Below are 13,132 nucleotides of genomic sequence, written 5' to 3' on the forward strand. Positions count from 1 at the left end.
TGGTCCTGTGGAGCTGCACCCTTCAGCTTAGAGCAACGTGAGGAGATTTAAACAGCTGAAACAATGATGCTCTAGGAGTTCAAATGTAGACTGGAAAGTAAACCTCCTCCTGTGGGAAGCAATTAATATCTTTAATGATGGAATTATATGTGATAAAAATCTGGTATTCTGGTACTTGGAGGTAAATTTGTATGTCCTGCAGACCTCTAATTTGGCCTCATGGCACCTGTTCTCTTCTCTTTCTGTGCTTTAATCAAAACAGTAGCTTTCTTCTTGGTGAAAGGTTTATTTAGAAAACACTAAATCCTGTCCTTAAACAGAATTTTAAAAAAAAGTAACTCTCCTTTTTATTTGTCTGGTTAGTTGGACAAGTTGCTTGTTCTTTAGTGAACAGTTCTGTTCTTGTAATATCTTCCTTCACAAACCAGGAAAATGTTACTGCCCTCCCTGATGTCGGAAGGAGTACTGCTGAGTCAAATGCACAAAGTAAATAACTTCTGTTGAAATGCTGTCTACTGTAAATGAAATTTCATCTTTGCCATTACCGTAAAATATATTTTCGAGAAGAAGCCTGGTGGTGATCCTACAGAAACGTGACCTGATCTGTTCTTCATTTGTGTCTGAAGTTCTACTTAATAGCTTAATTAAATATCTAGACTGTTGGTAATGTTGCAGAACCAGTAAGACCCAGTAAAAAGTACTAGTTAAAAAAGCCTCAGTTACTAGGTGCCAAAACTATGTCTTGTTTCACACTTCTACTGTTATGATGCACTGGAAAGTAAATGTCCCTTTGTGTGCCTCACCAAACTCAGTGTGGAAATTACTTTATAATTATGTAATTTTTTTTTTTTTACATGAGCAATGAATAAGACTTAAGCAAATACTTGAGAAATAAACCTTTGATCTGCAACACCATCAGTCTCTTAAAAACAGTTTTTCCTGAAAAATTATATTTGTAAAATTTTCAACCTTCACAGAAGATTGGGCAAAAAATAGCATCACTTTGGTTTATGCTTTTCTGAGGCAATAAAAAGAAGACAGCTGGGTTCTGAAGTAGTAATTTTTATTATTGTTACTTTGTTTTTTAATGGAGGAGGAATTGGCATGGGGAGAAGATGTATTGCTGCTGGAGTCCAGGATACTGAAAGTCCTCTTGGGTTGCTGACTCTTGCCTTCAGGGAGTACGGAATTCCTAAAAGCTTTCTTGCCACAAAACAGGATAAATAAAACTTTTTATTATAAATTTCTGGAGTGGAAAGGGGAGTCTTCCTGAGCTGAAGACATGCTTTTGAATCTTTTGGTTTTAGTTCAATTATTTCAAATATCTTCACTGTACGTGTCTGCAGCTGTCCGACATGCAGCCCTGGTGCATATTTTATAAAGTGTAAACTGAAAAGATTGCTCTCTAAACCCCACTGTGCAGATCAGTGACTATATTTATTTTTCCCATACAGTTTCTCTTCTGGCTTTTAAATCTTTTTATGTACTTTAACCCTGTGTGTGTCATAATCTTATAAAAGATGCTCCTTGGAGATCAAAAATATTAGAAATGGTAATAAAGCTTCTACTTCCTGAATATAAGGAGGACAGTATTTTAGGGGAAAGAAGAGGTGTTAAATGAAAAACCCTGGAATTTCATACTTGGTCACCCAAAACAAGTGACCTGACTCATTTCAGTAAGACCTCTTGAGTACAAACTATTCTGAAATACAAAGCTGGACTGTGTGCCTGTGGTGGGAGGAGGGATGAAGTGTTGTTTTTTTTTTTCTTCATGCTTGAACATCAACCTGAAAGGCTAATCTTAGTCTCCTATTCCTTAATTCTAGTTGTTCTTCCATGTTATTTATTTTCATATCATTGTTTAGTAATTTAGATAAAGCTGTTTGTCTTCCCATCTGGATGAAATACGTTCTTGCATACTGAAGCAGATCATGAGTTAGACTTGTGTGTAGTAGGGAGGGTTTACATATACAGAACTGGCTGTTGCTCTGGCTTAATTGGTCACCTGTCACTAGCAAAGCTGTGGCAGCTGCCTCTGCTTCATGATTAGGATGAGCTAAATGTGTTAACTTAAACTACCACCAAGGCTTGACTGGGGTGGCCGATGAAATGCCACTCCTTCAGTAGCGGCAGGCCAGCAGTGTGCATGTGGTTACATGCGGTGGGTTACCTGACTGGTACCTTGCTAAGCTGTAGTGACCTGGTGGCTTTTAGCTGTGCGTGACTCCCGTGCAGAGGTACAGGTCTCAGTAGGGTTTCATACATAACTAGTAACAGTTACTGTACGGCTTAACCTTAGAGGAATGGGGATAATTGTGAATGTTCCCTTGAACTTCTGAAAGACTATACCTAAAACTGGCTAGATGGCAGCTTGAAAGTTAAGCATCTTTGTCAGGTTGGAAATGTGAATGCATTTTTAATAAGTATGTACGCTTCAGCAGATTTTGGCTTTGTACTTATTTGAAGCTTTCCTATTCACTCATGCTTGCTTTCATAAATCCCGTTGTTTTAAAAAACCTAACACAATGATGTAGTAATTTCAGTTAACTACTCATATTTTATAAAAATCTATCTCTTAAATTGTTCTGAACCTTCTTCATTTACATAACAACCAGCAGTTATGAAAGTGTTGGGTTGTTTGCTTTAGGGAAATTAAACTCTGCAGTCACTTCTTCAGGAGTCTTCAGCTAATTCCACCTCAACATAATCCAGGCTCTGTCTCACTGGCTGTAGTGTTGTGGCTCTATCTTGCATTCTGTGAAAGCTTGCTTTTATGATGGCTAATGATGTACTGTCTGTTTCCTGCTCCCAGGAGATTTACTGAGCTAAAACACTATAGCGATGAACTGCAGTCTGTCATATCACACCTTCTGCGAGTCAGAGCTGTAAGTATTTCCCATGTGTGTCGTGACAAATAGTATAATTTATTTCTAGGGCAGTATTTCTTGTTTAGTCAAGAGAAATGGTATATATGCTCTAGAATAAGGGCAGTTTTGCCTGAGAGAGTCTGGCTCTGGAGCGTGGGGTGGGAGATGGAAAGGGGGGTCACTGACTTAGTACAGACTGGGGGGGGGGGAAAGAGTTCCAAATATGATGGTTGAGTTTGACAGTCATTGGCAGAGCAAATACATGCATGTTGCTAATCTGCCCTCTCTCCTGATGGTCACGTATCAGAGGGAGGTGTTTTAAAGAGAATTGAGATGTCTCGGCAAACAAGTTGCTTTTGCTGGATGTCTGGGCTGGGAAGGGCCCCAAAATACAGTTTTCTGGTCAGACATATAAATGCTTTGTTTTCCAGAGGTTGTAGTACGAATTGTGTATACTTCCCAGCGCACTTTCTTTTTTTTGTCTGTAATGAATAATGTTCTTTCTAATGATGAGAACAATTATGTCATACATCAAGATACTCTGTGAGTTGAGAATGGAAGATTTGGGTTTTTTTAAAGGAAAAAGGAAATAGGAAATTACAATTTCAATAGTAAGGAGCATGATACTGCTTTTTAGTATATTCACCAGGGATTTAATTTTTGATGGAAACTGTGCAGTAATGAATTGCCCTGTTGAGCTGAGGTTCTTGGGAGGATTAATTACTGGTGTTCTACTGACACTGCCTTTTTCTCAGGGCTGTGTGTGCTTAAGATCTGTTGGGCAATTTGCTTATGTTTCCTTTTTACTGCTTTGACAGGCCAATAATAGTAACTCTTACCAAACTTCAGTCTCATTCACTGGTACATTACAATTAGAAGGGCATTATCTGGGTTACAAGTCACACTTCAGAGTGTACACGTGGTCTTTTCTTCTGAGGTTGTTGCCAGCATCATAGTGCTGGCTGCAGCAGGTATTGATTCTCCAAACAGCTGAAATGACATATCTAGCTCGAGCAGTAAGTTCTGCAATGGATAGCTTTCTATTCCTTCGTTTCACTGAGCTGGATTGAAAAATCAAGTCACTTGTTAGAATTTTGCTGAAGCTTTCCTTACAGTCCTGGTGACAGGATGGACCTTCTTTATGTTAAATAAGTAAGTGTATATATAAATTTGGCATTATTTGGGTAAGAGAGGCTATGTCTTATACCTGGTTGTCAAAAACTGAAGGTAACTTGATTATTTGTGGTCTCCATAGGCATATCCTATACATGAACGCTTCCAAACTACTTGAAACGTTACTTTTCAATATAGCCTTGATTCTGACTTCAGTCCTCAAAGACTTAATGCTGTTGATTTTTTTTTTTTTCCTTCAGTAGTGGCTTAGATTAGATTTAGGCCTAATCTTGTTTACCTGTGTAAAAACATTAAGGCTGTAGCTTGAAGTTTGTATTTGGGTTTTAACAAAGAAATTGCATTTAACATTGATGACCAAAACCTGATATTTTAAAATGTTTTAGAGGGTAGCAGACCGGCTATATGGTGTCTATAAAGTCCATGGCAACTATGGAAGAGTATTCAGGTAAGAGTTCATACAGTTTTTAAATATATACCTAGACAGATGTGGAGAGAGAGAATTTGTTGCTTATGTTATGCTTTTGAAAAGTATATCTGAAACATTTAAATGTCTGCCTTGTAAAACTTTGTATTGCAGTACTAGTGAGACTTCTGTGCTGGATGTAGTGATCTCTGGATCTGCTGAGTTTAGTCTCTGGTGGAAGACTTCACGTTTTTGTTTTCTATTCTAGACCTTTGGGGCCTTTGTGTTGGCATTCTGTTTCTTCAGGAAGTAACTTACTACCTATTTTCATGCGGTTGTCTTTGAAAATCTTCTAGGTCCTTTTAAGAGTTAAAAATCAACAACTATATCCAATTTTAGTACTGTTTTTAAGTGAATTTGCCAATCGTTTTTTGATTTATATGAGTGAATTGCATGCTCAAGTTTTCCATCTCACTGGAGAATTAAAGAATCTAAACTTCTGGTTAAGGGAAACCTCCTGCTTCTACACACTGTTCAAGTGCTAAATTTAATTCTCTGGGTTAATGGATTGCAGATGTCTTTCTCATTGGGGGTTTTAAAGTGAAATTAGGTGTAGTTCTGTAATAACACAAAGACAAACAAATGTCAACATCAGCAGAGTGGAATGTTTATGAAAAAGTGAAGGACAGAATAGATGCATTAGATAATTTCTGTGAAATATGAGGGGACCCCCTCCTTTTTTCTTGTAAAAAGAGTTGCGGATGTAATTCTTGTAACTAAGAAATCTCATAAGGTTTCACAAAGCTGAGAACACAACTAAAATTGCAGTGTATGTACTTGGATGTCCAGAACAAGTCTCTTGCTATCTTTATTGTAGCTCTTTCCTTCTTTATCTAAATGATCTCCTTAATGTGAATAGGTAGTTGTGGTAATGAGATGGTTGTAAGTTGGTATTTGTTTTAATGAGTAGAACTAAACAGCAGTCTACTATGAAAACAGAAAACTACATAGAGCAGTTTCAGGAGCAGTGACGTGCTTGCAAACGTCAAATCCCACCTTCTGTTTTTTTGAATGAGAGGCTTCTATCTGATGTATTGTGAGTCTGGAAAGCTTAGTTTCTTCTTGCTGAGCACGTTAGACCAAATTCTGTTTTAGAAAGGTCCCATCCTGCCTGTGTTGTGTGTGTTGTCCTGCCCCCCCCTCCAGCCTGCCCCAATTATTTTAAGTGCTAGGGGGTTTTTTGTTTTGTTTTTGCTATGTTTTTTTAAATTGAGTTTTAGCTATTTTAGCTCTTTCTGCTCAAACCCAGTCCCAAACTAAGTATATCTGTGAGGATGAGTTTAGGTGTCAGGGACAATTGTTTAACAAAATGCTGTAAATAGCAGTTTGGCCAAGTCTAACTCTGAGGCAGTTTCCATTCAGGTGTCACCTGGAAAGAAACTATATACAGGATGCAGCTTATTAACTTCCTTTACCCTTCATGTGTGATGTTGTTTCTCATTTGTTTTTCCTACAGTGAGTGGAGTGCAATAGAAAAGGAGATGGGGGATGGGTTGCAGAGTGCTGGCCACCACATGGATGTGTAAGTACTGACTGAATATCTGATAGTTTGATGTAAGCCAGATGTAGAACTCTCTCTTTCCTCTCTTTTCCCTTAACCCCAAAGTACATACACGCAGAGTACCAAGAAAGTTGGGGGTGCATTGTTTTTAGGTATACAGTGTTTCTGTGACTTGGATGCAGGCACAATTTTAGCATCAGCGTACTGTATTAAGTAGCTCAAAAGGTCTCAAGGGAACCAGAGGGGTTTCTTTTTTATTATTATTTTGAAATTGTAGAAGCATTTGGAATTCTTCCAGTTTTTCTTTTAAGCTACTATGCCAGAAACTGGTGGAATACAGCTTTAATGTACTGCAGACCTGATGAGATCCGTTTGGTTTTGATAGCAGCATTTTGTACCATGCAGTAGATGGTACACAGATTTAGACTTAATTACAGAGAGTTAGGAAATTTAATTAGCACCGAAACTCCAATGGATTCTTGAAACAAATACTGACTGAATGTAATAAAGTAGAGAATCCTCCCTCTTTGTATCTTTAGTGTTAGTTGGCAGACTACACAAAGCACAGCCTTCAAAATAAGAGTCTAGCACTTCAGAGTACTCACAGGAGTGGTATTCTAGGCTCATGCTTTCTGCTTTTCAGGTAGTCATATATAGTAAGTGAAACAGTATAATTTCTCATCACTCTGATTCCTCTTCTATAATAGCACAATACAAATAGGTAACAACTCCAGCAAGAGGTGGAAGCTGTTTGACACTTCATACAGTATTTTTACTGCTAAAGTGTAATTTGTGTGGAAGTAAAGTTATCAGTTTTAGTTTACAGTGCAGGTTTACATTAAAGCTAGCTGGTTTAGTTTACACATGTACTACTGCCTTTTTGTTATTGGTGTTATGCCTTGTCAAGTGGAAGGGTTTGAAGAGCCATACCAAACTCTGCCCTCAGCTTCTTCAGAATAGTTCTGTTTTTATCTGATCTTTAAGAATTTGAACCCCTCTGAATAATTTATTCACACTTCTGTGTTTTGGCTAACGTGGTTTGCACCCAAAAAAAGCTATAATATTTTCTTAGGCAGAGGGCTCTGGTGAGAATAAAGAAATGGAGAATGCATTCAGCTTTCAGAAGAAAATAAGTAGAGGTGGAATACAATGTTAAGCGCCTACTGCAGTATGCAGAAATTGAAGAGATTATGAAAACATGGTATAATATAGAGGAGTTAAGGATGCACAAGTAAGTTTTCAGTGGTTCAGATACACCACACTAAGATGTCAAACACCTAGAAATGCATAACCAACTAAGAAGTGGGTCTCACCTCTCAGTGAGGAGGCTGAGCCCTCTCCATGCATCCGAGACGTTTTATATTTCTGTAACACAGTTGGGGTTAAAGATCCAGAGTAATGGCAGTGAGTTTCTGGGTAACTTTATCACTGCATGAAGCCTGAGGTAGCTTTCATTGTCTGTCATCTCTTCTGCTCTGGTACTCTCGTACAACAATAATCTCTTAGTGACAATCAAGCAAGAAACAGCAGCTGTGAGATTCAGGAACTCATTCAGTGACCCATGTGGTCTCCTACCAGTGAAGTTCATGTCTGTGATCTCTTGAAAGTATAACTTAACAGTCCAGTTGCCATTCCCATAACATTACACAGGAGTTTATTGCAACAGAAAGCTACTTCAAGAAAGTTGCCTAATAGAGAATAATCAAATTAGTCTTGAAGTTTAACATCTATATCTACCCCATATGCTATAGTCTTTACTAGATGTTTATTTAAACTTTTGAGTTGTTATTGTTCAGTATGATCTAAAACTACTTAATATTTGGAGAAGACATCCCAAAGCTGCTTTGGATGTTATGCTGTATAACAGGATGAAGCTTGTTAAAGTGATAGAAGAGTATGCTGAGAAAGCTCGAGTGAATGGCTGTAATTCTAGCATTTAAAAGATGAAAGAAAAATGCCAGACCTTTGACTTCTGTCCTTTATGCCATTAATGAGTGACCCTTTATCTCTGTATCAACTAGACTGTCATTACAGGTGGAACCAGTCTAGGCTAAAAAAAGGGTTTAGTTGATTCCCATGAAGAGTGGGTGTACGTGTTAGGTACCTTTAGAACTTAGTGCAGTGTTTCTCTGTAAGATTTTCCCTGGTTTGCCTATCTGCTTAGGACAAACAAGTATTTAAGCTTCAGCTTATGCAATCAGAAATACAGATGGTCTTACTACTTTTTTTCAAATCAAACTTGTGTCATAATGGAACCCCTGTCTACGTAAGGTGGGGTTTGGGGTTTTTTTGAGAGTTGTTCTGCCACAGATGAGCTCTAGCACTGCTCTAAATTTAGAACTTACTTGAAACTGAAATGTGGCCCATCTGCTGCCCTGAGAAGTCTAACCATTATACTGAAATTACTGCACTTCAGAACTAAAAAATAGAGAGGGTAAGCCACTTATGACCTGTGTGGCTGCAGGATTTTTTCAGAACAAGTATATTTTTCAACATTTTGGTTTTCTTCCTTGCTTTGATTCATAATGTGAATTCTTATTCTGCCTGTTCTTTTATCTCATCTGCTGTTGCTGGTCACTTCATGTGTTATGCTTATTTATTGCCAGTAGCCTTGGTAGAGCTTTTCCTGGATGTACCATGTCTTTGATTTCGCAGACCAGCAAAACAACTCATCTTGCTTGCAAACTTACACAATTCATGAACACATGGGCACGTCTACAGCTCTTCCTCAGTCTTCCCATTCTTCCAGTTATTCCGCAAGTAGCCGCTCCCCCTTTGAAGAGCCTTAGTTGGCAGGCCCTACTGAGCAGGCCTGAGGGTGATAACTTTCAGCAGGAGTGTCTCCCTCAGATACCTCCCTTAGATTCCCAGGGGGTCTAAGTGACCCTGTTGTTTCTTTTGGAACTTGAAGGAGGGATTTCTTGCTCTCTCCCAAGTCATGCTACCAGTTCCCTTTCAGCTTGAGACTGCTGCTGCTTCCACAGCGCCAGTTAATGGAGAGACACAGGAAAAAAGGGAAAAGCTCGAAGACTTTGCAAAAACTTTAAAGCCAAGAGTAATTAACATATGTAGTTAACATATGGGTCACGTGCTGGTCACTAGACAAGCATGGACATATGCTCGCTTCAGAGAGCCTGCAGCTGTGCAAGGGATTGCCACATACTTGAGAATCCAGACTGAGTTAGCAGAATAGATGAAGGCATTTGTGATGAGATCTTGTTTGTTCTGTTTATCTCCAGTGGCACGTGCCCTGTATTGTGGGCTAAGTGGCATCCTATTTGTGTCACTGTGCTAAGTGAGATGTGCAGTTACCTCTTAGCTGTAGGCCTGTCCCTGCAAATGTGTCTAAGCACCATCATCTTGGTTAGTGAGAACCTATTAAATGCTGTCCAATAAGCCAAGTAAGCTAGACAGAGAAAGTGCTTTTTGCCATTTTTAGGAGACATCAGCCTAAATGACATAACTCTTACTGAATGCAAGAGCTGCGGAGTTGGTTCGAGCCCTTGGACTTCAAATTTCTCTCTAAAAGGAAGGTTTAAACTTCTTGTTTCTCCATTTGATATGCCTGACTTACACACCAGACAAAGCAAGGAGCTGAACGACTTCAATTCGTGGTGTTCAGAGCACCACTGTGAGTTCTCTTGTACTCAGGCTGAGTAATGAACAATGAAAGCAACCTCTTTGCTTTTCAGAAGATATGATGTTCAAGCTTCTATGCCTTAATGCTTTAAGCTTTGCAGGATTTCTTCTGCACTGTGTCTTGTTTTGCCATGGTGCTGTATATTGACAGTCCACTGAAGAAAAGGAACAGTGTTTTTCTTTCCTGTAAGAAAAACTGCCTCATCTGCAGCAGGAAACTTATGATAGATCTTGTACTTGTCAAAAGATTCATTGTTGTAACAACCAAAGAAACAGGCCTGCAGGAATGTTTATATTAGCTGATTCAGAGTTTAATTAAAAATAAAGGAAAAACCCTTTTTGGAAGTGCCTTTCACTGTTTTACTTTGTGACTGGTGGTTCTGTGAAACAGGTGTCCTCCCTTGTTACTGTATGTGTAGTCCTTAAAGGTTAAATTAAGGAACTTTATATTTAATCATGGTTGGTTTTCACCAGATATGCAGCTTCTATTGATGACATACTGGAAGAAGAGGAACATTATGCAGATCAGCTGAAAGAATATCTCTTCTATGCAGAAGCACTACGGTATGTACAGAAGTGTATAGCCCAAGCGGAGGCTGCAGTCCTTTCCTCTAACATTGTGTTGATGTTGAATTTAGTTTAGTATCCTCTTCTGTTCTCTGAGAAGTAGAAATTTCAATGTTGTGGAATCTCCATGATCTCACCTCTTAATTTGCTTACTCATATTTGATTGCCACGTGGGTGACAATACAAATTAGAACTGAGCCAATCAGTAGTGAAATGACAGAAATGTTAAAATTGGTATACTGCTGTTTATTCCAAATACGGATTATATTTTTTTATATTTTTTGTTTATGTTAGCCTTTATAGGGCAGTCCTCCTTAGAAGCATGGATACAAAAGCAAATTGCTTTATGCTATAAAATTGTGCCTAAAGCTATCATGCTCTCCACAGGCTGGCTCTGAACCTCTTGGAGAGGTCAAGTAGTGCTGTAGAAAATTGGGTTGGCAAGTGTGAGGGCTGCTGTGTGGGAACCCAGAGCACTACTAGCCTCTCCTGGGAGACAAATGTGCATCCGGCAGTGGAGTACGGATGTAGCATCGTCAGCCCACACAGGACTGGGGCTTATTGCAGGTGGTCAGAGGAAACTCTCCTCTCTTCCAGATGAAAGGCACTATATGAATCCAGGAGCACAGTTTCTTGTTTCATTGTTTAAAAAATAAAATGTGAAGAATTTTGTTTGACTGATACATTGCTGCTGTGACAGGTACCATCTCCAGGTACCTTTTGTCATAGTTGTGATTTTTCTGTAATGTATTTTGAATAAAAATATTTTACAGTGGTGTCCTTAAGTAGGTGGTAGGGCTTGTATTGCTGAGAGTGTCTTGGAATGAGTCTAAAAAGAGGAGCAGAATGCTGCTGTACTAAGAATTTTCTTTATACTTTGATCCAAGCTTGCTTAACTACAGTATTTGCAGAGTTATGCATTCTGTGATAAGGCTGTTGAATTCGAGCTAGATAAATAACTGAATGTGCTGCTTGCCAAAAAATACCCCCATGATGCCATTTGTAAAGTTTAAATGGAGGGAGATGTAGAAAAAAAGTATTACGTGATAGATCTTTCATTACTTACTTTTCAGGGCAGTTTGCAGGAAACACGAACTAATGCAATATGACTTGGAAATGGCTGCACAGGACCTAACATCTAAGAAACAGCAGTGTGAGGAGCTGGCAACAGGAGTGAGTCTTTTTCCACTTTCTTCTCCAAGATGCCTTTTTTTTAATTTATTTTTTATTTGAGCCAAGTTACTTAGAATGACATTTAAATGGCACTAACATGCTGGCTGCCGCTTATGAGAAGCGATATCATATGAGCTGTAGGCATCTGAGGTTTAAAGTAACTTGGTTCTTGGTGATATAAGCTGTTTGTACCAAACTTTTTTATTGAGTACTGAGCAAGTAAAGGGTTGCAGGAAATATGACCTGAGCAGAATAACACAAACACATCTATCCTAAAGATCAAAATGTTGGGAATTATAAAAGGCTTCCTCTGCCTCTTGAAAGGTGAATGTTACTCATATGTGGTGTTAATCCATTTTATACGGAAAGTAACGTTACTTAAAACATTACCTGAAAGTGGTAACTTAAAGTGTTTAGAATTCTTAATATGGCTGTTGGATCTATTGATGTTCTATACGAAACTACTTTATGGCTTTTCTTTCTCATGCAGAACACAAGGCTTAGTTTCTTTCCTACTTCAATAGGAAAATGCTCTGCAGGGTTACCTGTATGAGTGGAATGACTCACTTATGGTCTGATCAACAGACCAGCCTTAAAGAGTTTGAACATCAAATTACTTCCTCCCCACTTCGCTCAGTCTAATGTGAGCGACCATACCTCCCATAGGTGCCTATCAATTAATGAAAATTTAATTCACAAAATGGAAGTTAAAACAAAAAATCAGCTGAATAATAAGCCCAAATGCTGGTAAAATCACATAATGTCCTATGGCTGTGCTCAGGAATCCCAAACCTAGAGTGTCTTTGTTTTTTGTAGACTGTGAGAACATTCTCCCTGAAAGGGATGACCAGCAAGCTCTTTGGGCAGGAAAATCCTGAACAGAGGGAAGCCAAGATAAAGGTTCTAGAAGAGCAGATACAGGAAGGAGAAGAACAACTTAAGTCTAAAAATCTGGAGGGCAGGTAAATGGGCTTGACTTTTTCAAAGAAAACACAGGGATTGTCTTAGCAAAAGTCCTTGACTGGATGCTCTTGAAGGTGTTTGCATTTTATAAGTGTTTTTAATATATTCTTGGTGTTTATGAGCTGTCTATAAAAGCTCCTGTCAGCTGCAAGTTGTGAAATAAAGTACAGTACATGCAGTTAGCTTCTGGTCTGAGTGTATGGCTTATGTAAAACCTGATGACTTTCCCAGTTACTGAGCCCACTCTAATGGCTGACTTGAATGCTTTTATGTTCAGCTAGTAATATGTTTAGCAGGTGGGCTTGTAGGTCTGCAGCGGAATAGCCTGACTCAAAAGCTGATTTGCTTCAAACACAGTATTTGGTTTGGTTTATGTGTATGGGTCTTGAGCTCATATTCTGCGACTTTTTAAAATGGGGGACAGCTGAGTCCTGTTTGAAAGAGATGAGAAGTTCTGGCGAGTTGTGTTTGAGTAACTGCTTCTTGGTGCTCTAATGAAATTTTCTTCAGGAATGCAAACATGAAAAATAAGAACTAGCATTCCTAAAGCAATGTGATTGTCTCAGAACACGTTCATCATATAACACAAGGGGTAAACGTGGAATCTCCTAATATTTTAGGATTAGACGTGGAAAGATAAGACTAGTTCATGAATAGTTCAAAACAACAGGATGCTTAGTAAACGTAGTTTCTTAATCATTTTGACAGAAGTACTGGAGATGTTCTTTTGTAGCTCTGGAAGCAATTTTCAAGTGAACACTTGCCTTGTATGTATAGTCCAACACAAATGGAAGCTATGAATTACAGAATCTACCTCCATTTTGG

The 13,132-nt window shown here is 38.6% G+C and overlaps 1 protein-coding gene across 1 annotated transcript in view; it reads left to right on the forward strand.

Moving 5' to 3' along the window:
• SNX4 (sorting nexin 4) overlaps positions 1-13,132 on the forward strand; it is a 36,027-nt gene that overhangs the window by 19,961 nt on the left and 2,934 nt on the right. Inside the window, 6 exon segments of the mRNA XM_074828680.1 lie at positions 2,813-2,885; positions 4,385-4,446; positions 5,921-5,986; positions 10,079-10,168; positions 11,245-11,344; positions 12,161-12,306. Of these exon segments, the coding sequence (XP_074684781.1) occupies positions 2,813-2,885; positions 4,385-4,446; positions 5,921-5,986; positions 10,079-10,168; positions 11,245-11,344; positions 12,161-12,306 (537 nt within the window).

Source organism: Strix aluco, chromosome 6 (assembly GCF_031877795.1).
Source record: "Strix aluco isolate bStrAlu1 chromosome 6, bStrAlu1.hap1, whole genome shotgun sequence".
Lineage (NCBI taxonomy): Eukaryota > Metazoa > Chordata > Aves > Strigiformes > Strigidae > Strix > Strix aluco.